This window comes from Dendropsophus ebraccatus, chromosome 5, assembly GCF_027789765.1.
Source record: "Dendropsophus ebraccatus isolate aDenEbr1 chromosome 5, aDenEbr1.pat, whole genome shotgun sequence".
NCBI lineage: Eukaryota > Metazoa > Chordata > Amphibia > Anura > Hylidae > Dendropsophus > Dendropsophus ebraccatus.
In genome coordinates this window covers 105,112,771-105,138,755 of record NC_091458.1, presented here as the reverse complement: position 1 = coordinate 105,138,755, position 25,985 = coordinate 105,112,771, and the positions used below count along the sequence as shown (strand labels likewise).

Here is a 25,985-nt window from a genome sequence, read left to right as displayed (position 1 = left end):
TTTCACAGGACTCTTGGCTGGTTAACCCAATCCCCTGACTGATTCACCATCTCTGACCAAATAGAAGCAGCTGCTGCACTAATTTTACTGATTGTAATAGGTGGGGGCTGTGATGATCACATGAGGGAAAGCATTGTATTCTGGGAAATGCCAAACCAGGAAGAACAGAAACACAAAACAGAGCAATCTCCCCCCAAACAAATGGATTTTTGTTTGTTTCAAAACTGGGATAGACAGGTAAGTAATGCGTTATGCTTCTGCAGAAGTTTCTTTTTTTTACCCTCTACCTGGAGTTCCCCTTTAAAAATATTTATATTTTTGCCAAAGTTCTCCTTTAAATTAAAAAGTATTCTGGTATACATAAGTTCATGTAATAATGGAACTTTGGTTGTCCAAAAAGTTGTGAGGTGTGCTATTATAATGCAAGTGTGGTGTCCCACTGCGGGTGTTGCTATCCTTCACACCCCTTGTAAAAGTCTGAACTTGTTTGTGGTCTTGTCACAGCTATATTGTTACCAAAGATCACCACTTGATGTCGTTGTATCATATAACTAAGGTCTAGAAGCTGAAGTCTCTAAAGAGTTATTGTTTGTGTAAGTCCCAGATTCTTTTAACCAGTAGTATTGCTCCTTTCTTCTATCCGATCACCTCTCTACTTTCCCTTTCTCTATTGCACTCTATTGCACATCCAACCACAGCGCATCTTACATGCTGCTTAGGAAGTTAGTCCCTTGGGTGAAGAAGGAGTCTTAGCTGAGCTTTGGCGGAGAAAGGACGCAACTCAGATAGCTCTCCACCGTGGTTCTACCGGCTCTGCCAGGTCCCTGCTACAAGTCAAGTTCTAGCCAGTACCCTGCATGGGAAGCACGCAGAACAGTCAGTCCTTACAGACCTCTTTCTTGAAGCACCACACATGCTGTGTGATGCACTGTTAAGCCCCTCAAGAGAGGACTAGCCATCAGATTACCTCAACCCACGCCGTGGACTAGGAGTAACTACAGTGCAGTCTGGGGTGGATACGGGCAATGTGGGGTGGTTACAGGCAACCTGCAGTGCTTACAGACAATCTGGGGTGGTTACGGGCAACGTGGGGTGGTTACGGATAAACTGAAGTTCTTATAGGCAATCTGGGGTGGATACCTGTAATCTGGCATGGGCACCGCAATCTGGAGGGGTCATTGGCAATTTGGGGTGGTCAGAGGCAACGTGGCGTGGTCAGAGGCAACGTGCGGTGGTCAGAGGCAAGGTGCGGTGGTCAGAGGCATCGTGGCGTGGTCAGAGGCAAGGTGCGGTGGTCAGAGGCATCGTGGCGTGGTCAGAGGCAAGGTGCGGTGGTCAGAGGCATCGTGGCGTGGTCAGAGGCAACGTGCGGTGGTTTCGTGCAATCTGGGGGGTTACATGTAATCTGGCGTGATTCCTGGAAACCTGGGGGGGTTATGTGCAACCTGGAAGGGTTACAGACAATCTGGGATTGTTACTGATAAACTGAAGTGCTTATAGGTAATCTGGGGTGGGTACATGTAATTTGGGGTGGTTACGGGCAATCTGGAGGGGGTCACTGGCAATTTGGGGTGGTTACGGGCAACGTGCGGTGGTTACGGGCAACGTGCGGTGGTTACGGGCAACGTGCGGTGGTTACGGGCAACGTGCAGTGGTTACAGTCAATGTGTGGTGGTTATGGGCAACGTGCGGTGGTTACAGGTAATCTGGGGGGGGTTAAGGGTAATTTGGGAGTAAACTGCAATTATTACTATAATAAAAAGTTTGTGTTTTATTTTTTTGTATGTTTGTAACTTTTTGTACTTTATACATTCATTTTCACTGTATAACTATGATTACTGTGATATTCTCTATCACAGTAATCATAGTTCAGTGACAGAGACCAAATTGGTCTCTGTCACTTTAAATTTTCCAGAGCTGGCTGGTTGTGGAGCGCATGCGCACTTCATAACCAGCCGGGACACCGAAGAGGAAGGAGCTCCAGGATCAGGTAACGTATATGGGGAAGGGGGGGTGACTGGGGGACGGGGGTGACAGGGGGAGTGGGGGGCGACTTGGGGGGTGGGGGGAAATCACTTTTTATCCCCTGTCACCAATTATTCATGGTGACAGGGGATAAAAAGTGCCGGCAGCACATGGTACAAGCGATCAGCGGTATATAGTATATACCGCTGATCGCTTGTACCGGGACCCCACAGGGGGGTCTCCGATGACTGCCCCATGCTCTCCGCTACCTCCGGTGACGGAGAGCATGAGGCTTTCATTCATTTAAACTTTTCCATCCCTACGAACAAACATCGTTTGTTCGCAGGGATGGCGGCGGCCATCTTGGAAATGATGGCCAAGATGGCCGCCGGGGGAGGGGGGTTAGTGATCGCCCTACTAGGGGGGGCTGATCTGAGGTCTGGGGGACACTTATTTTATCTCCCCCCACCGTGGATTCACGGCGGGGGGAGATGAAAGGCGGCGGCGGCACCGGTAATCCCCTTTACCGACGGCCACCACTATAACGTTAATAGCGGCGATCGTCGGTAAGGGGGGGGGGGGCGGGACGGACCCCACACACTGCCCCAACCCCTCAGCTACCTCCGGTAGCTGGGGGATGGGGTGGGGGCCGTCCCGTCCCCGCAGCCTTATTCTCTGCCATCGCCGTAAAAAGCTGATGGCAGCAGAATAAGGACCCTTAGTGACCGCCGTAAAAAGCCGTATCGGCGGTCACTAAGGGGTTAATGTACATTAGAAATTTGTCTAACTTTCCGTAAGTAATATCATATTAAAACATAGTTTTGGCCGGACTTCTCCTTTAATGGCAAATATTTGCTGTTATTTTAAAACACTGGCTGTTGTATTGAAATAATGGAAGTTATTTACTGTTATATGACGGCCATCCACTCAATTTCATCATTGTGTGGACAGATCCTTTCTGTGTTTTTAATCCACTCCTGGTTTTGGTTGCAATATGAGGACCACAATACTGACTGAAATATACATAGTGTATACCCAGCCTAATGAAAAAAATTATGCAAAACTTTATATGAAGGGAATGAACTCACCATGTATAATATGTATTAGTACAATTTGAGGCAGCTCAGACAGACAATCTCTAAAAAGCGACATTAAAAAGCAACAACAAAGTAACATCTAATGCTAACTTTGCACGTATGGAGTATTTGCAGGTTGGCACCGCTGCACTGAATCCAGTAAAAAGCCGGATTTAAAATCCTAGATCTGGTTCTTCAGATATTCCCATTATTCTGCATATGCTAATTAGCTTGGGTAGTGCACTGGAGGCGGTCACACCACTCCCTGTGTACCACTTTCCTTGTCTGCTCATTATGCATTATGAGCAGGCAGGGAAAGTAGTGCATCTGTTGATTATAAACCAGGTGACAACCTCCTTTTGATCTAGGAAACTATTTTGCATCAATAAACTTTATACATTGTTCTAGAAACCAGTTTGTTCCTAACTGGATATTGGACTCCAATTTACATATTATTCCAATCTAGTACAATTTGGATCCGTTATTTTTTTGTAATGGTTCAGATGAATCTCGTGACCATGTTTAAAGGGAAACTCTGGCAAAAAAATATCAACTGGTATCAGAAAGTTATAAAGATTTGTAAACTACTTCTGTTTAATGTCAAGTCTTTGAGCACTTAGCAGCTGCTGTATGTCCTGCAGGAAGTGATTTATTCTTTTCAGTCTGACACAGTGCCCTCTACTATCACCTGTCTAGATTAGTAGCAAATCCCCATAGAAAACTTCTCCTGCTCTTAATAGTTCCTGCCATGGAAAAAAGTGGCAGTAGAGAGCATTGCAGGGCATTTCCTGCAGGGCATACAGCAGCTGATAAGGAATGAAAGACTTGAGATTTTTGAATAGAAATAATTTACAAATCTGTATAACTTTCTGGTACCAGTTGATTTATTAAAGGGGAACTCCAGATAAGAAAAAAAATGTTTTCTATTAAAAGTACATTAAAAGTTGTATAGATGTGTCTATACAATGTATTACTGTATCTGTACACTTCTGCCACACTGGTAGCTGATAGAAATCCAGGAAGTGAAAAAAATGGCCCCTGTGCCAATTCACATTGTCTCCCGCTCCTTCTGCTATCCCGCTTAGGAGACAAATCTTCCATGCCTCTGTCTCACATTGTGTGTGTTTGCTGATGATGCAGACAGGGGGCAGGGCGTGATTTCACAGGACTCTTGGCTGGTTAACCCAATCCCCTGACTGATTTACCATCTCTGACCAAATAGAAGCAGCTGCTGCACTAATTTTACTGATTGTAATGGGTGGGGGCTGTGATGATCACATGAGGGAAAGCATTGTATTCTGGGAAATGCCAAACCAGGAAGAACAGAAACACAAAACAGAGCAATCTCCCCCCAAACAAATGGATTTTTGTTTGTTTCAAAACTGGGATAGACAGGTAAGTAATGCGTTATGCTTCTGCAGAAGTTTCTTTTTTTTAACCTCTACCTGGAGTTCCCCTTTAAAAATATTTATATTTTTGCCAAAGTTCTCCTTTAAATTAAAAAGTATTCTGGTATACATAAGTTCATGTAATAATGGAACTTTGGTTGTCCAAAAAGTTGTGAGGTGTGCTATTATAATGCAAGTGTGGTGTCCCACTGCAGGTGTTGCTATCCTTCACACCCCTTGTAAAAGTCTGAACTTGTTTGTGGTCTTGTCACAGCTATATTGTTACCAAAGATCACCACTTGATGTCGTTGTATCATATAACTAAGGTCTAGAAGCTGAAATCTCTAAAGAGTTATTGTTTGTGTAAGTCCCAGATTCTTTTAACCAGTAGTATTGCTCCTTTCTTCTATCCGATCACCTCTCTACTTTCCCTTTCTCTATTGCACTCTATTGCACTCTATTGCACATCCAACCACAGCGCATCTTACATGCTGCTTAGGAAGTTAGTCCCTTGGGTGAAGAAGGAGTCTTAGCTGAGCTTTGGCGGAGAAAGGACGCAACTCAGATAGCTCTCCACCGTGGTTCTACCTGGGCCCTGGCCCTCTGCCAGGTCCCTGCTACAAGTCAAGTTCTAGCCAGTACCCTGCATGGGAAGCACGCAGAACAGTCAGTCCTTACAGACCTCTTTCTTGAAGCACCACACATGCTGTGTGATGCACTGTTAAGCCCCTCAAGAGAGGACTAGCCATCAGATTACCTCAACCCACGCCGTGGACTAGGAGTAACTACAGTGCAGGACAGTAAGTATCCGCCAAAGAGCCAAAAAACTAGGAACTGATCTGTGTGTAGCAAAGTTACGTAAAGTCTATGAACTCCATCTCGCAGCATGGGTGTACTTAGGAAATCCTAACCATTCCGCTCATCCCAGGTAACAGGGTCTGGGGCCTGTGTCACTCGTTAGTACAGTTCTGCCAAAGCTAGTGGGCATCAGATTGTGTGAAGACTAAAAGAAAGGTCAAAACACAGGCACAGGTTGTTTCTTCCTCTTCTACAAGTATTCTTTTGATTCGTTGTATTACCTGCTGCACATTTACAAGAAGTAAACCTAGTCAACATTATCACCTGAGTCTGTGATTTCTGGCTACCACCTGCACTATACCACAACCTTGGGACATTTTCTCTTTCTGTGGGTGGTGGGTCCTACCACTATTCGGGAGGGTTACTACACCGCTCTGGCCATCCGTGACAACAACATCCGTGACTACACTATCCCAAGGGACCCTGCAGCAACCCAACAGGACACCGACCACAGGGGAGAAGGGTACAGCCGGCCTTACCCTCTAAAAGCAGGCGTGCCATCACACCTGTGTGCCCACCAGGCACTGGCGTCACGTGACAAAACCCAAAGGTCCGGCTGTATCTTGGCCATCTACCACAGTAGTGGCATCACACTTCCACCTAGCAAGTGACCAGCCGCCCCACCACTATAACCTCATCCGGGGGCACACCACAGAACAATCTTTATAGCTGAAATGTGCCCACTTTAAGAAGAATTCCAGGCACACTGTTTTTTGTTTTTTTTTAAAGTTCATAGTGTGGTCCCGCCTCTACCTGGCTGAGCGGTCTGACACGTCACGTCCCAGGTCCTCTCTCTAACCAGGAATTGGCTGGGATCAGGGGACCGGAGCAGAGCCAGGGAGGTAGGTGCATGTTAGTTCTTTCATCCTCCACCTCCCTGGCAGTTTGTAAAAAAATTTGCCCAGAATTCTCCATTAAATGGAGACCTATTCAGATATGTAGATATGTACTCAGAATGAATAAGCAAATACTTACCAGCTTACTGCTATTACATACCTCCCAAGTGTCGCTCTTTTGGAGGGACAGTCCCTATTTTTGGCCCACGTCCCTCTGTTGCCCATTACATGTCCCTCATTTTTGACCTAGAAATGAGATTAACATTAATATACTCTCTAGTGCAAGTTTGATCCTATAAATTGTTACATTATGGCCGCTTTCACCCATTATTTCACACATGCAGACTCATTCATCTCTTTGGCCTAATAAACGCATCTGTAGGTGTTACTGATCTGTTTTGGGTCCATGAGCGATGACACAAAAAATGATTAAGCCACTGTGTGTCCGTGCAAATGCAGACAGTTACTGAAACATTTGTAATCCGGTCGGTGGTTGCAGGTCCGCAATTACAGACAGGGTTACTGATGTGTGAATGGGACCTAAAGCTCCTATTCCATGGGGCGACGGCAGCAGATCGTAACGGCCGATAATCGTTCTGTGGAATAGGGCCTTGAGGATGCAGTCACACAAACAGGATCTACTGCAGATTTGCAAATATCAATGTAACTAAATGCATCCTTATACAGGATCTGCATCTGCAGCAGATCCTGTATAATTAATCTTTGAATTAAACCCTTAACGACGCATAGCAGGTATACCCGTCATGCGGCCGTTAAGGAGGATCAAAGAAGGCTCCCGGCGTGAGCCCTCTCTGCAGCCCGCGGTCCCCGGTTGCTATGTGCAGCCAGGGACCGCAGGTCTTAGCCGCGGCGGCCAGCTAATTAACTATTTAAATGCAGCTGTCAAAGCTGACAGCTGCATTTGAATAGTGACTGTGCCCCCTGTCCCTGGTGTCTAGTGGGGGATCTCCCCCCCGCGATGCGATTGCAGAGGGGAGATCCGTTCTATTGAGCCGGCCGGGGCTCAGCGTCGGAATGACGCTAATCCCGGCTCGCCAATCTATTTAGATGGTCTGCAGCAGACCATTATAATAGAGCACCGATCTGATGGATCATTGCTCTATTATATACACAGCATTGATCTCAATGGGAGATCAGTGCTGTGTGTATAGAAGTCCCCCAGGTGGATTCTAATTACTGTATTTAAAAAAAGAATAAAGTATTTTTATTAATAAATAACCCCCTCCCCTAATAAAAGTCCAAATCACCCCCCTTTTCCCATTTTATAAATAAAAATAAATAAACAAACATGTTTGGTATCGCTGCGTGCGAAATCGCCCGAAATATTAACAATTCCAAAGTGAAAAATTGCGCATTTTTTAGGCACATCAAATCCAGAAAAATTGTAATAAAAAGCGATTAAAAAGTTGCATATGCACAATCAAGGTACTGATAGAAAGTACAGATCATGGCGCAAAAAATGACACCTCACACAGCCCCATAGACCAAAGGATAAAAGTGCTATAAGCATGGGAATGGAGCGATTTTAAAGAATGTTTATTTTCTGTAAAAGGTTTTAATTTTTTACGAGCCATCAATTAATAAAAGTTATACAAGTTGCATATCGTTTTAATTGTACCGACCTGAGGAACATAAAAACATGTCAGTTTTTTTCATAGGACACACAGCATAAAAACGGAGCCCTCCCAAAGATTTTTTTTTTTTCGATTTCACCGCGCATATAATTTTTTCTGGTTTCGCAGCATATTTTATGCAAAAATTCAGCCTGTCATTGTAAAGTACAATTAGTGATGCAAAAAAAAAGTGCTACGGCCTTTTATACACAAGGAGGAAAAAACGAAAAGCAAAAACGAAAATTAGCCCGGTCCTTAAAGGGTTAAAAAGTAAAGAAATGTCTGTAATATTTTCCTAGAATGAACCACAAGTGTCCCTCTTGGGAGGTATGCTATTATATGTATTGTATATATGTATTTTTGTGTGTCTTTGCTACCTATGTATCTAGCTGCAGTCCGCTGAGTAATATAAGTGGATTAATTGAAAACTAGTATTAAGTAAATAACCCAGCGGTTTGTGGGCTCTGTGCATTTTGGTCATTTAAGTAAAATCATGAGAACGCTTGCCTCAATGTTATATATAATGTTTTTTTAGGATTTTATAGAAATCAGAAAATATGTACTTGAGTCACTCTGCAAAAACTACATTTCTGGATCAGGAAATACTGATGCATTATGGATGCTTTACGGACCATAATCAGGGACTGCAGTCAGGATATACTGGTGACTTTCCGAATCTGCAGCTAGTAAAATAGGATATGTCATGTACATAAGGTCGTAGATTGCACTAAAAAGAATTCTTTATTTTTGTGACATTTTCAGTTTGTTCTTTGCTGTCAGTGCTTGATAGTACTTCCACTCATATATTCAGGAACTCTACGGATATTGCATTACATAATTCTCAAGTCAGTTATTCTAACCTTTTGACACATACATTGCTATATTTATACACACATTATATATTTTTTTGATATGCAGTTTAATGGCAGAGTTCTCCACATCCAAGTCAATAGAGCCCCCTCTGTGTAAGAGATCAGAGAGTCATAAAACAGTAGTTTTATAATTTTATTAATTGGTGATAGTATCTGCTATGATACAATGGAGATATGATACATACATAGCATCAATTGGCCCTGATGCTCCAATTAGAAAATATTGAGTGATGCAGTGTCCTCACAATCATGTGTATGTAATAGAGAGGGGGGTAGCCGGCACCACGTATAACACAGGTGTATTGGACCACTGAGTAATGGCACATGTAGCTCCCACGTCCAAAAAATAGACCCTTGGAGGTGCTAAACAAAATTGCAGAAAAAACGCACAGTGTAAATACTGGTAAAGAAAGAAAGTTGGCACTCACCGCTTGGGGTCATGAATATCCTTTATTGGAAAGACGTGGTACACTTAGCTGGGAAGGGGGAAGGTGATGAGGGCAGGTAGCGTCACTGATACCATGAACGTTTTCGCCCTGTGTCGGGATTCGTCTGGTTGTGAACACGTCAGAGGAAGAGGAGGTGCTCTTTAAACAATTGAATACAAAACAGGCCTACCTGCTGAAAACAACTTAACAATGTATACATAACAAATCAAGGTAGTAATACGTTCAAGTCATTCCTCTCATTAAGCCCCAAAGGGCCAACAACATTTAATTTCATAATCCAAATAGTTTCTCTAACTAATAAGTTTCTTAGCCAGTCACTGCCATCATTCAGGGATTAACTCTTTCAAGCCCGATGTATTTCAGACATTTAGGATCGTTGGCGTGTGCTGATCGAACATGTTCTATTAACGAGGGCACCCCCTTTCCTGTTCTGAGAGAGTAAAGATGCTCTTTGAAGCGAACACACAGTGCCCTTTTAGTTTTACCCACGTAATAGCGGAGACAAGGGCAGATGATGGCGTATATGACATGTGTTGTCTTGCACGTTATCATCTTTTTTATAAAGCATTCTTGGTCTCCCAATCTGATGTATGCTTTAGTGAGCAATTGTGGACAATATTGACATTGTCCACATTTCTTATTGCCCTTTGGTAGAGAGCGCTGTAACAAAGTTTGTTTTATTCTAGGGGAGGTGGCTTTAAGGGAATCGCCTATAGTCACGTTTTTCCTGAACGTATCGGCTTTCTCACAGCTACATCTTTTCCCTTAAAGCCACCTCCCCTAGAATAAAACAAACTTGGTTACAGCGCTCTCTACCAAAGGGCAATAAGAAATGTGGACAATGTCAATATTGTCCACAATTGCTCACTAAAGCATACATCAGATTGGGAGACCAAGAATGCTTCATAAAAAAGATGATAACGTGCAAGACAACACATGTCATATACGCCATCATCTGCCCTGGTCTCCGCTATTACGTGGGTAAAACTAAAAGGGCACTGTGGGTTCGCTTCAAAGAGCATCTTTACTCTCTCAGAACAGGAAAGGGGGTGCCCTGGTAAATAGAACATGTTTCATCAGCACACGCCAACGATCCTAAATGTCTGAAATACATCGGGCTTGAAAGAGTTAATCCCCGAATGATGGCAGTGACTGGCTAAGAAACTTATTAGTTAGAGAAACTATTTGGATTATGAAATTAAATGTTGTTGGCCCTTTGGGGCTTAATGAGAGGAATGACTTGAACGTATTACTACCTTGATTTGTTATGTATACATTGTTAAGTTGTTTTAAGCAGGTAGGCCTGGTCATGAATATCCTTTATTGGAAAGAAGGTGGTACACTTAGCTGGGAAGGGGGAAGGTGGTGAGGGCAGGTAGCGTCACTGATACAACAAACGTTTTCGCCCTGTGTCGGGCTTCGTCTGGTTGTGAACACGTCAGAGGAAGGGGAGGTGCTCTTTAATGGGACTGTACCATCAGGCCTGGGCTGAAGCACTGGAGTTGGGCTGACCCACCCCCAATAGAAGGAGACCCCCATTCCTCTATGATACAGCTCCATTGATTCTAATGGAGCAGTGTCATAGAGGGGCTGAGGTTTCCTCCCACTGGGGGTGGGTCAGCCCGCCTCCAGTGCTTCAGCCCAGGCATGATGGTACAGTCCCTTTAAAGAGCACCTCCCCTTCCTCTGACGTGTTCACAACCAGACGAAGCCCGACACAGGGCGAAAACGTTTGTTGTATCAGTGACGCTACCTGCCCTCACCACCTTCCCCCTTCCCAGCTAAGTGTACCACCTTCTTTCCAATAAAAGATATTCATGACCCCAAGCGGTGAGTGCCAACTTCTTTTTCCTCACAATTATGTTGCAGGAGGTGCTGGATATATGTGTACCCCCAATTCAGATGTATGACCTCATGATATGGAAGTTAAAACAGGTCATCTCAGTCCATGGTCCACTAGCCCTGAGACCTATGAGAGTATCCATATTTTCCAGGTAGCCCTAGGGCTGCATCCATCTTCTCCAGGCAGCAATTGTCACTAGAAAACGTTTTCTTCTTTCTGAAGGAGAGAACACATTTGCTTCCATTCCAGAAATATTTGCAGTGTGTACTGTATGCCAATGTGCTGGAGGAAGTCAGGCTGAAGTTTGGAATGTGACATCAGGTCTCCCTGAAGGGGTTCTCCTTAAAACTTTTGAGGCCTTTCATATTATTATTTTAAGCAGTTCTTTCTCATTTCATTCTGCATCCTTTTTTCCGTTTTCTTGGTTTCCTAATTCTTCACCTGTGTATTTTGACCATTTGATTGACGGACACATAATAATGAATGTAAATTGCAAAAAGGCTTTTTTTTTACATCCCCTGTTAATTGAGATTTTAAAAGTTATGAGTAGAGATGAGCAAAGCAGCTTCGTTTTGTTTCGTATCCATGGTGGGATCCAGTGGACAGACCCCCACTGATTAGGCATCCATTACCGATGAGTGTTGTTGGTCGGGCACCCCCTTTTCATGCTGCCTGAGCCACAGACAGCATTAAACCAGGATAAGCTTCCCCTTGCAATGACATTTGATTCACTATGAAATACTGCAGTGTTTCAGGGAAATCATAGTTATAACATCATCCAGGAATAGGGCTCAGAGGCCTCATCGGGCAGTCCCTGAGGACTAATTCACACAGCCATAGATGCAGACCAGCCGACACGGACAGCACTATGGATGTGCACCTGTAGCGGTCCACAATTGTATAGACCCATTCATAGGTGAATGGTGATCTCTGGTGATCTCAGAAATTACTGAAGTGGGAACTTAGGATGCCTTTACACAGAGAGATTTATCTGACAGATTTTTGAAGCCAAAGCCAGGAACAGTATTTCTCCTCTTCTCAAATCCATTCCTGGCTTTGGCATAAAAAATCTGTCAAATAAATCTCTCTGTGTAAACGCACCCTAAGAGCCTGTTCACACTATGGACTGCTATCTGTTTGAATGGGAGGAATCGAGCGCCTCCGCGCCTCAATTCTTTGAGCAATGAGCAATCCCATTTAAACAGGATTCGGTACGCGGGGTTCCGTACAGAACTTTGTCGCCAATTTCATAGTGTGAACTAAGTCTCACTGTTTCTCTATATTGGCTTTGATTGATAAATTTCTCTCTATATGTGAATCAATGAAGTAAATTGGGATAGGCCCCAAAGTCTGAATTCTCTGAAATCATTCATCATTTCATGCTGCCCGTGGTTCTGGCAGCAATAAACCTATGGCAGGTTCTCTTTATACATTCTGTAAAATGGCAACTTGGGAGTAAATAGCGTAATATAATTCATAGATAAGTAATACAATGGACACCACCACTAAAGTGACATCTGTCCACAACAGAAAATAAAAATAAAAACCGGACAAAAAAGGCGCAAAATGCAGTAAAAAAAAATTTTCTTTGTACTGGGGAGTTTTTACTGTCCTGACAGCCTGCTATATGTGTATGCATTGCTATTGCTGTGTGCTGTGTGTGTAAGCCATTGTTCTCCGGACACAGGGCCGGGCACAGCTGTGTGTGAATCCAGGTCAGTGGAGGCTGTGGAGCCCGTCAGCAGGTGGTGCCATATTATCAGGGTTGTGTACACACGGAGCGGCGGGCAGGGAGGCGGCCCGGTCATGTCACCCCGGCACCGTTCCCCTGACTAGTGACACTAGAGCCCAGCCGGGTGACCGCCAGGCTCCTGCAGCTTCTGTCTCTCTGTAGGTACTGGCGGGGTCTGTATGGAGGAGCCGTGCACACTGCAGTGGGTAGTAGTGATGAGGGCAGCCAGCCGGCAGCAGAGGGGCACATACCGTGTGGGCGCCGTGTAGCATTCCCAGCAGCAGCAGCCGCCGCCGCCGGGTGTATATATAGCCGTGTGTGCCCGCCCGGAGCGCTCAGGAGGCTGCGGGATCACGTCAGGGACATAGAGGTGTGTCTGGAGATGTGTGCAAACTTTTATCAGCTGCCTGGGAGGGGGTGAGGCGGACTGCCCGCTGTGCCTGCTGCGCCTGCTGAATGGTGCTCTATGCTTTCTCACACACAGTCCTGGCTCCGGATCACACGCTGCACACCGGGGACATCACCTCTACCTGGCCGGCCTCGTGCACCCACCATGCCCCGCACCTCCAGCCTGACAGCCGCGCTGCTGCTGCTCCTCCTCAGTGTGCTGGCGGCGGCGGAGACCTCGCATGGCAGTGAGTATGGGGGGACCGGGGAGGGCAGGGGACCCGGGGGCATACAGGGACACTCTCACCCCTGGGGGTTGGCATAGTATGGGCAGCATGCAGAAGGTGCCAGCTGTTTGGGATGGTGACAGAGCTGCATTGTCAGCAGGCTCCATGATTGCTTCACCATGCACATGGGAGCCCGGGCAGCAGCTGGCATGGCTTTGTTTATATCCTCCTGGGCAAAGCTGCAGAATAGTAAAGGGCAGCACTGACTACTGAGGAGTCACTTCCCTCCATAGGGCACAGCACTGTGTGTGTATATATATATATATATATATAATATATATATATATATGAGTGTTTCTTATGTCGGTGTACAATTCTGTATACATACTGTATATACCTCAGTGCTGTATAGGTGAGATACTCCTTGAGGGAGTGCCACACTTTGGTACAGTGGGCATATGCATTGGAGGTGCAGGGTTACAGTGTGTGCCCATGTATCACCTATATATGCTTTGTATAACTGTGTATAGTCTCTATGTCTCCAGCAGTTTGAACATTCTGTACCTATTATGTCCTATAAAAAGCAGCCTTATGTGCCCTCCTGCCACCTTACTTGATTTTTGGGGGCTACAAAGCTGACAATTCCCGATTATCCTTTATATACAGGTTCTCTGTGCTGTTAGGAGAATTAGCACCAATGCACACAGCAGCCACATCATGTAACAGCACGTGCGCTCAAGTGTATAGATGTCCCCTTGAAGTTTTATTGGGTGATTAAATCACAATAGACGTTATTGGGATTTGCATATTGGAAATGTTTGCAGCAATGGGTACAACTGTCCACATAGGAAATTGTTGCTTATAACATATAACATAACATATAACATGATATATACGTTTCCTGTAACTCTGGTCTGTCTATGCCTCTGTTCATATCAGCATTTTCAGTAACCATTGACGTTTCTGTAAACCTTTTAGGTGTTTTCACTATCATTTCTTTTACCATTGTTGTTGTCAAAATTAGAATCCTGGCATCTTCCATTTAAAATGATATTCTTGTCAGAAGATTTGACTACGTATCCACCGCACAAGAGTTGCCGGGATCCCCTCCAATAACTATGACAAAGGACACAGGTCCCTTGTTTCCTTAGCTGCAAGACTGTAGCAGTGGGAGTTTAAATGGTGCAGCTGTTGAGTATGTCCCTTCTACTGCATTCAGAGTCAATGACACTGGTGGGCACAGCCCACTGGTCGTACCCACAGCAGTCTAGTATGTATCACCTATTCGGTGGATAGGTGAGAAATGCTCTAGGATGGAATACCCCTTAGATAACCAGATTTTTCCATTATGTGAAAATTGACTCAACATACTGTAGCAGTTATGGCTTCATTCCTCTCACTCGTCCTGTCTTTGGCGAAAAGAAAGTGATCTCTACTTCCTGGATAGCTAGTCAACCCCCATTATATTAGCTCCTGGATGAAGAGGTCTCTGATAGCAGCACTACAACTAAGTTAGATAATATGGTGTTTTTTCTTACTTCTATAAATGTGAATAGTCTGGGAAATATGTTCACAGACAAAATAATCTTTTGTATGTTTTTGTTATATGTTGGCTGCAGGAGTCATGTTGCAGGCCAGTGAGGCGGCACAGTTCTTACGCCCCAGGCTGAAGAGGGCAAACCATATATTTGAAGAGACTAAGCAAGGCCACTTGGAACGGGAGTGTGTAGAGGAGAAGTGCAGTAAGGAAGAGGCCAGGGAGGTTTTTGAGAATGATCCTGAAACTGTAAGTGAAATCTACAATGCTTGTTTGTTTGTTTGTTAGATTTGTAGAATTTGTTGTAATTTGAGAAAAAATATCATCTTGCTGTGGAAGTACCAGTTCTTGGTCAAGGAGACTCATAGTGCCTTTCAAATATCTGTCTGTACTTCCAGAATGTAGAACAATGCTTTTATTCTGTAGTGCAGAGTCCTTTTCACGCTCCTGAAGTGCAGCAAGCTGTAACACCTCTCTAGGGTCTGTTCACACGTACAGACTCGCCACGTTAAACTCGCACAGAGCTCGCATGAAAGTAGCTGCGTTTTTTGTGGTGTTGAACTTGCCTGTGAAAATCAAAACTCGCATGTAAAAATCGCACCAAACACGCAGCGAGAGTACACATACATTGACTTGATAGCAATCAGTATCGCTGTGGATTTATGTGCGAGAAACTCACAGCGGTAAATACGCAGCGAGTCTGTACGTGTGAACAGACCCTTAGGCTGCATTCACAAGTCCACAGATTTTCAGACCTATAGGCGGTGAATGCCTGTAATAGATTGTTTCCCTGCACAGCATGATGTATCAATATCATACCGGCAGCGGGCAAACTGTTTGAATATTTGCAGCACTGTAATGAATGAGCTGCAGAGATTTAAACATTTTCCCCACTGCTGACATGATATTGATACATCATGCCAGGCAGGGAAACCATCCAGGATGGGCATTTACCATCTGTAGGTCCGCAAAATTTGCGGACGTGTGAATGCAGCCTTAGACCCTTCTCTCTCTCGATCTGCCTGGGATGCAACTTCCAGGTGTCAATCAATCAGGGAGGGAGATGACATTAAAGCTTGCAGCTGTTCAGGATCTTGGAAAAGCCTACTTGACTCCTTGTAGCAGAGAATAAATATGGATATATGAAAGGTACCATGGGGGAGATTTGTCAAACATGGTGTGAAGTGAAACTGGCTCAGTTGCCCCTAGCAACCAATCAGATTCCACCTTTTTATTTCTCACTGACTCTTTGGAAAATGAAAGGTGGAATCTGATTGGTTTCTAGGGGCAACTGAGACAGTTTCACTTTACACCGTGTTTGATAAATCTCCCCCATATGTCTTCTTGATTTAATAGCTATCTAACAGTGTCTAACAGCAGTTTGGAATGTGAATTACTATAGATTCCCTTTAACACTTGAAATCTGAGCACAACGTACCCTTGACAGATTCCCTTTCAGTTAATCTTTTTAGAGTAGATCTTTGGTTTAAATGGTGATAAGTGAATAGTACTGTTATAGGAAGCTAAATAGCATTTTGATCAGAATTTATGGATGCCAAAGATTGTTGAAAAATCTACCTGTGATGACAAGGGTGCACTTTGTAAACTTTAATGAGGTAGTACCATCTTGACTCAAATAGTCAAACGTTAAATAAATTAGCAAATAATTATTTTTTTTTTACTAAACTTGCCTCCTTCTCCTGTTATGCCTGAATAGACTGAACTGAATAGAGCAGTAGCAAGCATGCTCGGCCACCAGTTCTGTTCCTTTAAAGCGACTCTGTACCCACAATCTGACCCCCCCAAACCACTTGTACCTTCAGATAGCTGCCTTTAATCCAAGATCTGTCCCGCGGTCTGTTCGGCAGGTGATGCAGTTACTGTCCTAAAAAAATATATTCAAACTTGAAGCCCGTGCCAAACGGGAGTATCTGTGCCCTAACTTTGCACCACCCCTCCGTCTCTCCTCCCTACCCTCTTCATCATTAGGAATGCCACTGAAACAGTTTCTCAATGCTGAACATTGCACAGGTCCTTAACGATCCAGCTCATGTGCTGAACTGCCACAGGTGGGGAATAGGAGGCAATCTGCCTGGAGCATTCCTAATGATGAAGAGGGTGGGGAGGAGGGACAGAGGGGTGGTGCAAAGTTAGGGCACAGATACTCCCGTTTGGCATGGGCTTCAAGTTTAAAAGTATTGTTTTAGGACAATAACTGCATCACCTGCCGAACGGACCACAGGACAGATCTTGATTTAAAAGCAGCTATCCGAAGGTACAAGTGGTTTTGGGGTCAGATTGTGGGTACAGAGTCGCTTTAATTGGGGGAATTATTCAGCGCTTTCGTCAGTAAACTAGTGTAGGAAAGTTTAACAATTTTGTGCAGTACTCTCAAATTTTTGCGAACATCAAAAGAAAAATTAAAATTCTTTTTCTACAAATGAGCGATTGTGCAAAATATTTGAAACAATTTTGCACTAAAACCTACAAAAAAGCCATTGTTAAATTTTCTCTATTGTCTGTGGGGCTTCTGTACATGTCCATGTTCTGCACTCTGTAATGTTAGGAAATCACATAGAAATTGAATGGAGCAGCTGACAAGCATGCACTCCGCCACGCCATATACTTGGAGGACAAAAAACCTCTGTTCTCTTGATCGGTAGTGGTCCTAGTGGTTGGACCCCCGTAGATCAGCTACTCATTCCCTATCCTGAGGAAAGAAGGCAGATTTTAATCTACGGATAACACCTTTATTCTCCACAGGTAACTCAAGTATTTTTTGCTAAAACCTTTTGATTTGATCTATTTGGTACTATTGGTTAGCCCCTGGCTCATGTGTTCCAAACTGACCAGGGACAATATCTGCATGGAGGTTGTATGTTCTTCCTGCGTTGGCATGAGGCTTGGTTAGATTGTGCGCCTCACTGGGGACAGAGACTGATAACAGTATTTGTACAGCCATGCAAAATACATTGATGTGATCTAAGTGACTCTGATAATTATAACAGGAAGACTACACTTGGCTACAATGGCTGCCAAGTGTATGAACACCTAATTTATAAAGATTATTATTACTTGTACTGTTTGGTTTACACTACAACTAATCTAACCTGATGCTACATAGGCGTTAGCTTCACAGTCCAGAGTGTGTCCCTAGCCTAAAGTAATCCTTTATGTAAGTCTCAGTCTGCCATATTTCTGTGTATAGGTGCTACTTTCTAGTTTAGTACTATAATAAAACCTATGGTCCCTTCTTATGAGTGTGTTGTGGTTGTTTGTTGTGTAGCATCTTTTCTTCCTTTCTTTGTTCTGTTTCAGCCACTGTTGGGACATAATGTTTACAACTGCTTGTCAATTATATTCCTTATTGGCAGTGTGTTCTCAAACAGTTGCCTTTTGTTCCAGTATTATAAAATGGTACCACCGAAGTACATTGCCCGAGGCTGCCTGTACTAGGATTTCTTTGACCTTAGACACTGGAGCCACACATGTGACCTTTTCCCAGGATAGAGGTGGAGAGTGGGGTCATCAGCATTTGCTTCATTTATTGATTTCTTCAACTGTGTCATTTCAAAGCAACAGAATTGTTACTAGTGTTGTGCAGCGAAACAGACCTCCAATATATGACATGGACTCTATAGGACTTATATTTATTATTGAAATTGATAGAAAAGTATGTGTTTTTGGCCATTATAGAAAACCTGTTGGGGCATAACTGATCATTAATTGAAATGTAGCATTACATGAAGTCTATTCACATCAACACTGAAATGCAGGCAAGATGGGTTGTTGACTACAAATCTACACCCTTTTATTCAGCTTTTAGTTTTCATTGTATATTTAATTAAAAAATTTTCAACCTTTAGCACAAAATGAGAAAAATCCCCAATACACATCCTGGGGGCGCAGCGCCATTGATTATAATCTAGCCCGCGTCATAGAGGGGTCCGGGTTTCCTCCCAATAGGGGTGGGTCGGCCCACCTTCAGTGCTTAAGCCTGGGCCAGTCCTCGATAATAGACTGAAACCCGGGTCGCTGTTAAAAAAAAAACAAAAAAAAAAACGACCACGGCATCAGCTTCCCCGCACTGGCCTTGTTCTATTCATGTGAAACACTTAGAGCGAATGTACCTGATTGTACATTCTCCTTAGTCACTGTCATTTCAAATCACCAGCCTAGTGCAGTGTATGCTGGTTGAGTGCACATTCACCAGCATTATGGCTTAGCAGAAATGAGTATGTAATGTGTGGTGCTGTGACTGGCTAAAGAAATGTGTACAGCCCTGGACCAGCACTTTGAGATGTGGTGAATGTGATACACCAGGGAGCAGACTCTCTGTGGGTCAATAACATAAGTGAGAAGACTAAAATCATACATACAGGTTTGTAGTGTTCTAACTACAATAGGTAGGCGTTGAAGTTCCTCATTCTAGTGAGGACAAACATGGCTCGCACATTGCCTGTAAATTTGTGCCACAATCTTACGTTAGAAGATATTGTGGAGTCTTGGCTTTATGGAGATTTACACACTGCACAACTAGTAAGGCTGACCATACATAATAGATGAGGTAAGGCACATTGACAATCATTTGTGCCACAGATTGATTGTATAAATAATCCTAACTAACACTAACCAGCAAATGAAGTCCTTTTATCTAATACCCATAATTGTGTCGATCCGACTTCAGTGTTAATAAAGGTTGCAGCATGTACACAGATTCCCAAAGAGGAGCTGAACAGTCCTTTTGGAAGTATAGGATGTTATTTTAGTTTTTTTTTCTAAGATGCTATCTGACAGTTCTTTCTAACATCTTCATACATGACTGCCCTTGATTTAGCTTTCTGGCTGGCAGATTTACGTAATCACAAATGTTATATATCCTCTAGGCTGAATTGTTTATTTTTGTATCCATTTGTATATAACTTGGCTATGCTCTGTACCATTCTGTTCTGAAACATTTTTATTAGAAAAAAAGCATTGTGTGGCCCACAAGGACAATAAAATTGTGATTCAAGGGTCATGCTTTTAGAAAAAAAAGGAAACTGTATCTGGATTAAAAAGAGAGGGCAAACCCAATGCTATTAAAGAGGGTGTCCATGCAAGATTAACTTGCGGGGGGTCTGACTGCCGTACCCCCCTGTTGATCTTCGTATCAGGTCCTGTCTTCTCTCTTATAAATAGAGCCACGGGTACAGCATGTGACCCACAGCTCTATTCATTCCTGTGGAGCTGCAGGAAGGAGCCGAGTAGGCCGGAAAGTTCTTAATCGTCTTTCTGGCAGCTCCATAGGAACGAATAGAGCCCCGGGTCACATGCTGTACCCGCGGCTGTATTCATAACAAAGAACTCGGGGGCTTAATAAGGAGATCAGATGGTAGCAGAGCAGAGGGTAATGGACCAATAGGATACACCCATAGCACAAAGGGTCATTTTATACTCAGATATCTGACAGATTTTGGAGGCCAAAGCCAGGACTAGACTTTAAAGGGAACCAATTACCTAAAATATAACTTTAATGCTATTTAAATGTGCTGCAGCAGCGCCCAGCGCACTTCCTAGATGTGCTTTTTGACTTTCCTTCCTTCAACATATATTCCCCAAACTTACTTTGTATTCTTGGCATGCTGTACGCAAATCCGCTGCAAGTAGTCATCTGGCCGGTGAACCGTTGACATCTAGTCACAGTCCGGATCAGTCATGCCCAATCATGCCCCTCTGTGTGTGATACTGAATAATTACTCTGACGTCATTCAGGGGCGCGCCGTGCATCACATCGGCATGCCCACGTTTTTACTACGCCGTGCATGCGCAGTACAGTGGTTCCGATCTGTGCTGTACTGTGCAGGTGCAGAATACCCTTGAACTCATTGCTGGATCTCTGGCAATGAGTTAGAGGCTATCCTGCCCCTGCGCAGTAAAGGGCAGATCGGGACCGATGTACTGCGCATGTGCGGCGTAGTAAGAACGTGGGCATGGCGAGGTGATGCACAGTGCACCGCTAATTGACTCCTGAATCACACCCAAAGGGGCGTGATTGACGCGGAGGAACTGTGACTAGATGCCGACTGCTCACTGCCCATATGACTTCTTGCGGGGGATTTGCATACAGCGTGCCAAGAATATAAAGTAAGTTTGGGAAAAATACATTGCAGGGAGGAAAGTCAAAACACATGTCTGGGAAGTGCGCTGGGCGCTGCTGCAGCACATTTTAATAGAGTTATAGCGGTATTTTAGGTCATTTGTTCCCTTTAAACAGAGAACAGGTCATAAAGGAAAGACTAGAGGCCAGGAGCTTCTCTGCCTTCGGAGCACCACGCTGACCCTGTGTGCTGACTTGTGCTTTTGGGAACTGCTGACTTAAAGGAAAATTTGTAGAAAAGTTTTGTTTTGTTTCCCCCACATGGCCTTATGTTATTCTAATGACTCTTAAAGATAAATATATGTGTATAGGTCAGAATATTTACATCCTTCATTAGCATTTATTGACCTGTAAAATGATAATTACAACCACAATAATCTGCGCAAGCTTCTTAAGCTTCATAAAAATCAAGAGTGCGTATTTTATAGACACTAGGTAAACAGTCCTTAATTTTCACAGTGTCCAGGGATTTAGAGACACCTGGCAACCCTGACTCTTGTTGATAATAGTAGATTTAAATAGTGGTCTAGCCATAACCAACATCACTGAACAAAGTAAAAAAAATTGCAAAATTAGACCTATTGTCATTCTTTGCCTGCCAGTCTTACCTAATGCATGCAATGCGTATGAAACAGAAAGTCTGGAACATCTCTTCTTCAGTAATGTGTCATTCCTCTGTTATTCTTACTATGAGTCAATAACCAACTGGGTGTCACCAATTGTGGGCATGTCCCAATAGTGTCTGATACTATCCAATCAAAGCAAAACTGTACTCTGACCCAGAAAGTCTCCCTCACCTTCCAAATCATAGCAGATCCACTCCAGGCTGGGGCTTACATCAGGGGACAGGACTGTGGAGGTAATCTCTTTATAGCTGTAACCCCTCTCTCCCCGGACAGAGAGCGCTGCTATACTGTGCCTACATATTTCCTTCTCATTCCATCATATGCCCTGCAGTCTCTGTCAGTCCTTATGTTTCCCACCCTCTCCATTTCTGCTATAATGTGCCTGCACCTACACTCAGCTATACACACTGCTGCTATAATGTGTCTGCACTTACACTCAGCTATACACACTGCTGCTATAATGTGTCTGCACTTACACTCAGCTATACACACTGCTGCTATAATAAGTCTGCACTTACACTCGGCACAGCTCTGTGATTCTCACTTCCTGGTCCATGCTGAACACACCCCCCTTCCCCATTGCTGTTGTACTACGCTACTTCATTATAGGGATCTGCAGTTCCATCCTTTACCTACAAACTGCTGCTGTGTTATCAGGTGTATGCAGTTACTATACATTATACACCACATGCTGATTGCTATACTGTACAGTAACTTATAATATCACATATTTAGCTGTTTCTAAATGTTTGTTTCATCTGTTTTTACATGTTGTTCAGAATAAAAATCATTAATTTTTGGGGTGTGAAACCAATTGTCTGCATTTTAGTGATTTCTTATAGGAAAATTTCCTTTGGTTTTAGAGTGGATTTGGATTACAAGCACTGCCCCGGAACGAATTATGCTCGTAATCCAAGGCACCACTGTATTTGCTAAAACAGATAGGCCAGGAATTGTGACAGGTTCTCTTATTGTGTTTTTATTTTTATAATTGAATCTGCACTTTAAGGGTATATTCACACAAACGGGCTCGCAGCGAGATTCTCGCTGCGAGCCCGGCAGGTCCTGGCAGTTCCCATACACTACATACTTGCTGCGGTCTAAACGACCGCAGCGAGTATGTAATTCTGCCGCCCTTAACCCCTTCTGCTCCCGCCCGGCTCCCCCGCTGTAAGCATACATTACCTGTCCTCGCTGCACGGGTCCGGCGTCCTGCACTCCCATCCGGCCAATTAGTGTGTTGCCCAGCCGCAGCCACTGATTGGCCGGGCGGAAGAGCAGGACGCCGGACCCGTGCAGCAAGGACAGGTAATGTATGCTTACAGCGGGGGAGCCGGGCGGGAGCAGAAGGGGTTAAGGGCGCGTGAATATACCCTAAAAGCCTGGGCAACATCAACGAATAATGACACAATGACTTTATGACCTTCCTTTTTTCCACATTGGCTTTTGTTTTTCAGATGCCACGGTAATTACATCTCTGTAATGTGAAGCCCCCCCCCCCCCCTTTTACATGGGAAAATTTGTTGTTGCTAAGCTCTTACAAGTCCCACACCTTTATTTACATATGAGACACATGGCATGGTTCACCTATGCTACCTTGTTATTACTTTAACCTATATTTACATGGAGTTAGCAATCCAATTAGAGAGCTTGGAATTTTAAATGGTGAAATAGCATGTGGTTGTCAAGAAGATGAAGTAATATTGTTTCTAAGAGCTGTAAGTGTAAGTGATAAGTGCTGTTGTGCTTCAGTTTAGTTATTGGAGAAGAAGTTTATAGCTGGTAGTGAAATATATAAAAAAAATAATATTTTTAATAAGGCTAGGTTCACACTGCATTTTTGCTGTTTGTTTAACGTATCTGTTTATAGGGAGAAAACGGATGGTAAAAACAGAGGCAGGTGTATGCCATCCGTCATGATCCATTTTCCATTGACGTATATTTATTTAAAAAAAAAAAAAAAAAAAGCATTGAAATGGATCCTTTTTTTTCCCTAAATGCTTTTCTGTACTAGAAATAAAAGGTTCAAAATGGATACAGATGCAAAAAACGAAGCAGGAACTTAGCCTTTTATTACAATATGTAAATTTGCCATACCTCAGTGGTGGTGATTAGAGATGAGCGAACCGGGTTCGGGTTTGAGTCGATCCGAACCCGAATGTTCGGTATTTGATTAGCTGGGGCTGCTGAACTTGGATAAAGCTCTAAAGTTGTCTGGAAAACATGGATACAGCCAATGACTATATCCATGTTTTCCACATAGCCTTAGGGCTTTATCCAACTTCAGCAGCCACCGCTAATCAAATGCCGAAAGTTCGGGTTTGGATCGACTCGAGCATTCTCGAGGTTCGCTCATCTCTAGTGGTGATGCATCAAATGTTGTACTTGTCTGCTTATTATTTTAGGGCAGGGGTGTCAAACTCAAATACACAGTGGGCCAAAATAAAAAAAATTGTACAATGTCGCGGACCAACCCTGATAATTATTGCAGCGTGCGGCGTTCCTGCCACTATCAGTGGTGTGTGTCTCCCAGCATTGTCCACTATGATAAATGACATAATAAATTGCTATGACATGATTAAACCCCATCCCATGTAATAGCCAACCCCTCCAATATTACCCCATGTAGTAGCCATCCCAACCAAAATTGCCCCACATATTAGCCAGCCCTCCCAAAAGTGTCCAAATAGTAGTCAGCCCCCCAAGTGTCCCATATAGTAGTCAGTCCTCTCCAATAGTCTCATAGTAGTCAGCCCCCCATAGTCTCTTCTACAGTAGCCAGCCCTCCCCCATAGTCTTATATAGTAGCCAGCCCTCCCCAGTAGTCTCATATAGTAGCCAACCCTCCCCAATAGTCTTATATAGTATCTAGCCCTCCCCAGTAGTCTCATATAGTAGCCAGCCCTCCCCCATAGTCTCTTATATAGTAGCCAGCCCTCCCCCATAGTCTTATATAGTAGCCAGCCGTCCCCTGTAGTCTCATATAGTAGCCAGCCTTCCCCTGTAGTTTCATATAGTAGCCAGCCCTCCCCCATAGTCGCTTATTTAGTAGCCAGCCCTCCCCAATAGTCTTATATAGTAGCCAGCCCTGCCCCATAGTCTCATATAGTAGCCAGCCCTGCACAATAGTCTCTTATATAGTAGCCATGGCGGGCCAGATGGAATTCAAACTCTGAATTGTCTGGTGGGCAAAAAATGACACTGGGGGCCAGAGATTGACATGACTGTTTTAGGGCTATCGGTACTGGCTTTGTGGGTCTGAATTTTATGTTTATTGTCAGAATGCAGAAGGAGAATAAAAAAAATGGTTAGTATGAAAGATGCTCATGTGTTAAGACGTTCTGGTGCCAAGTAACAATATATGAGTGCTAGGTTGTTATGGCTGTGACTAGTGTACTAGCAGTTACCTGAGAGTGGTTTAAAGGGGTAGTGCGGCGGTAAAGAATTATTGACCGAATAACACACATTACAAAGTTATACAACTTTGTAATGTATGTTATGTCTGTGAATGGCCCCCGTCTCCGATCTTCAGTCTGCGATGTTGTCTTCGGGCGGCCGGGCCGAATCCCTCCGAGCGTCCTGAGTGGCGGCTGCCCTCTTCAGCGTCATTAGATGCTCAGCCGCGATTGGCTGAGCATAACTGTGCTCAGCCAATCGCGGCTGAGCATCTGATGACGCTGAAGAGGGCGGCCGGCACTCAGGATGCTCAGAGGGATTCGGCCCGGCCGCCCGAAGACGACATCGCAGACTGAAGATCGGAGATGAGTCGGCACGTGACAGGTATGTATAGCGCACCACACTTCCGGGTACACGGGTGGGGGGGGGGGACACGGGGAAGGGGGCCATTCACAGACATAACATACATTACAAAGTTGTATAACTTTGTAATGTGTGTTATTCTGTCAATAATTCTTCACCGCCGCACTACCCCTTTAAGTGGTGCAGGTAAAGTACATCCTGTTTTTCTGATAAGTGGTTAGACTTGCCTTCAAGGTGCTTTGAATAAAGGGGTACATGTGTTTTAAGGGTGACCTCCATTAGATTTATGAGACATGATACCCACTGGTGGCCTAAAAAAACTGGTTGGGCAGGTTTATAATGCAGCCTGTCCTGTTTCATGCTCAGATTATTATATTATATTACTACTTTATAGCCAAGCGTGGAAAGTCAGTATGAGGGCCTGCTGCCACTCTCCCCCCTTGCGTCTAAGGGGTCCCCTACACCTTGTGTTAACCATCTTTGAACACTGTGAGGATTTGCCCGGTGTCAGTGATGGTTCATTCTGTGCCCATAACAGCCAGGTTGGCACATTTTCTTTACCCATGGTCACAGTTTCCTTTGTATTGATTCGCATTGGAAGTGACTCGTGCATTCAGTAAGGTTGAAATCCTGAGCACAATTCCAGCTTCTAGATTT

General features: G+C 44.0%; 1 protein-coding gene across 3 annotated transcripts in view; it reads left to right on the top strand.

Annotated features, from left to right (window-relative positions):
- The first annotated feature begins 12,712 nt into the window (after positions 1 to 12,712).
- GAS6 (growth arrest specific 6) overlaps positions 12,713 to 25,985 on the top strand; it is a 50,864-nt gene continuing 37,591 nt past the window's right edge. The window contains exons 1-3 of one of the 3 annotated variants that reach the window (XM_069970897.1): positions 12,713 to 12,811; positions 13,138 to 13,288; positions 14,887 to 15,053. In XM_069970897.1, the coding sequence (XP_069826998.1) occupies positions 13,207 to 13,288; positions 14,887 to 15,053 (249 nt within the window). In that variant the 5' untranslated portion in view covers positions 12,713 to 12,811; positions 13,138 to 13,206. Of the gene's footprint in view, positions 12,812 to 12,881; positions 13,024 to 13,047; positions 13,289 to 14,886; positions 15,054 to 25,985 lie in introns of those variants that run through there. The other 2 variants (XM_069970898.1, XM_069970896.1) reach the window with 2 other exon arrangements.